The following is a 1302-nucleotide window of genomic DNA, read 5'->3' as shown; positions in this document are numbered from 1 at the left end:
TACCCTCTCCCCTCTCTCCGTATTTCCTCCCATCTTCCCTTACTTATTCTCCCTCTCTCCCTTCATCCCTCTCCATCTCTCCATCTTTCCTTCCTCTCCCTTTTCTCCACGGAATGACTCACCTTCTCCCTCTCTCCCTCAGGTACCTACTCGACGGGCTAACCGATATCGTGTTCGTGGTGGACATCTTCGTACAGTTTCGAACCGGCTATCTAGAACAAGGTCTTATAGTGTACGACTTTAAGAAGCTGGCAAGACACTACATGCAGTCCAAAAGTTTTATGCTGGATATAGTGTCACTTATACCTTTAGATTTTTTACAAATAGTGGTGAGTTTTTTGTTTGCTGTGTTTTTTTGTTTGTTTTTTGTGTTTGTGTTTGTTGTGTTTCATTTTCGGTAGTGGTTGAGAAAATGTTTATTGATGTTGTTTTGTTATTTCTATTTTCGTTTCATATGATGATAGAGTTTGAAGTTTCGTTTCATTTACAGATTTATAAAAGAAATAGTGTCTATACATACATTAGCTTTAGAGTTTCTAAATCTAGTATGCATGTCTACATTCAAATATCAGATCCAGGTAAAACCAGCTTACAAAAAATAGATTCTATATATATGTATATACATTTGTTTTATCCTTTCCAAATCGAATATGCATGCCTACATTAAAATTTCAAATTCAGGCTAACCTATATTCCAGAAATGGTATATTATTGATCAAAAATACATTTCCCCCTAAAATATATCTTGATCAATTCATTTTTTCTGATCAAAAATGCTTTTTTCCCTAAAATCCCTCGTGATCAATATATTTTTCTCTTAAAATACGTCTTCATTGATATATTTTTTCCCCTCCATATACGTCTTGATCAATATATTTTTTCTTTCAAATGTGCCGACTAATATACATTTCCCGTCTAACAGTAACAGAAATCGTGTAGCAGACCTAACCTCCTCCCCTCTCTTGCAGCTCGGTCCGCAGCCGTTAATAAGATTTCCAAGATTCATCAAAGTGTACCGTGTCTATAACTACTACTACATGGTAGAATCGAGGACACTCTACCCCAACATGTGGCGTGTCGTCAACCTCATTCACATTCTGCTTCTCCTCGCTCACTGGTTCGGCTGTTTCTATTACATGTTATCGGAGGCTGAGCAGTTCGTAGGGGAGTGGACCTACCCTTATGACAGTAGTGAGTTTCATGTTTTTGTTTTGTTGGTCCTTTACGTGGGTGTCTGTGGGGGGGGTGTAGAGGGGAGGGAAGGTTGTGTGTGTGTGTGTAAGGAAGGGGTGTAGGGTGCTC

General features: G+C 38.7%; 1 protein-coding gene across 1 annotated transcript in view; it reads left to right on the top strand.

Annotated features, from left to right (window-relative positions):
* Positions 1-1302, top strand: part of LOC119586436 — a gene marked incomplete in the record, with an annotated part of 196777 nt that overhangs the window by 111919 nt on the left and 83556 nt on the right. The window contains 2 exon segments of the mRNA XM_037935164.1: positions 143-329; positions 969-1191. Coding sequence (XP_037791092.1) covers positions 143-329; positions 969-1191 — 410 coding nt within the window.

This window comes from Penaeus monodon, chromosome 21 (genome assembly GCF_015228065.2).
Source record: "Penaeus monodon isolate SGIC_2016 chromosome 21, NSTDA_Pmon_1, whole genome shotgun sequence".
Classification (NCBI taxonomy): domain Eukaryota; kingdom Metazoa; phylum Arthropoda; class Malacostraca; order Decapoda; family Penaeidae; genus Penaeus; species Penaeus monodon.
This window is presented reverse-complemented; position numbering and strand designations above follow the sequence as displayed.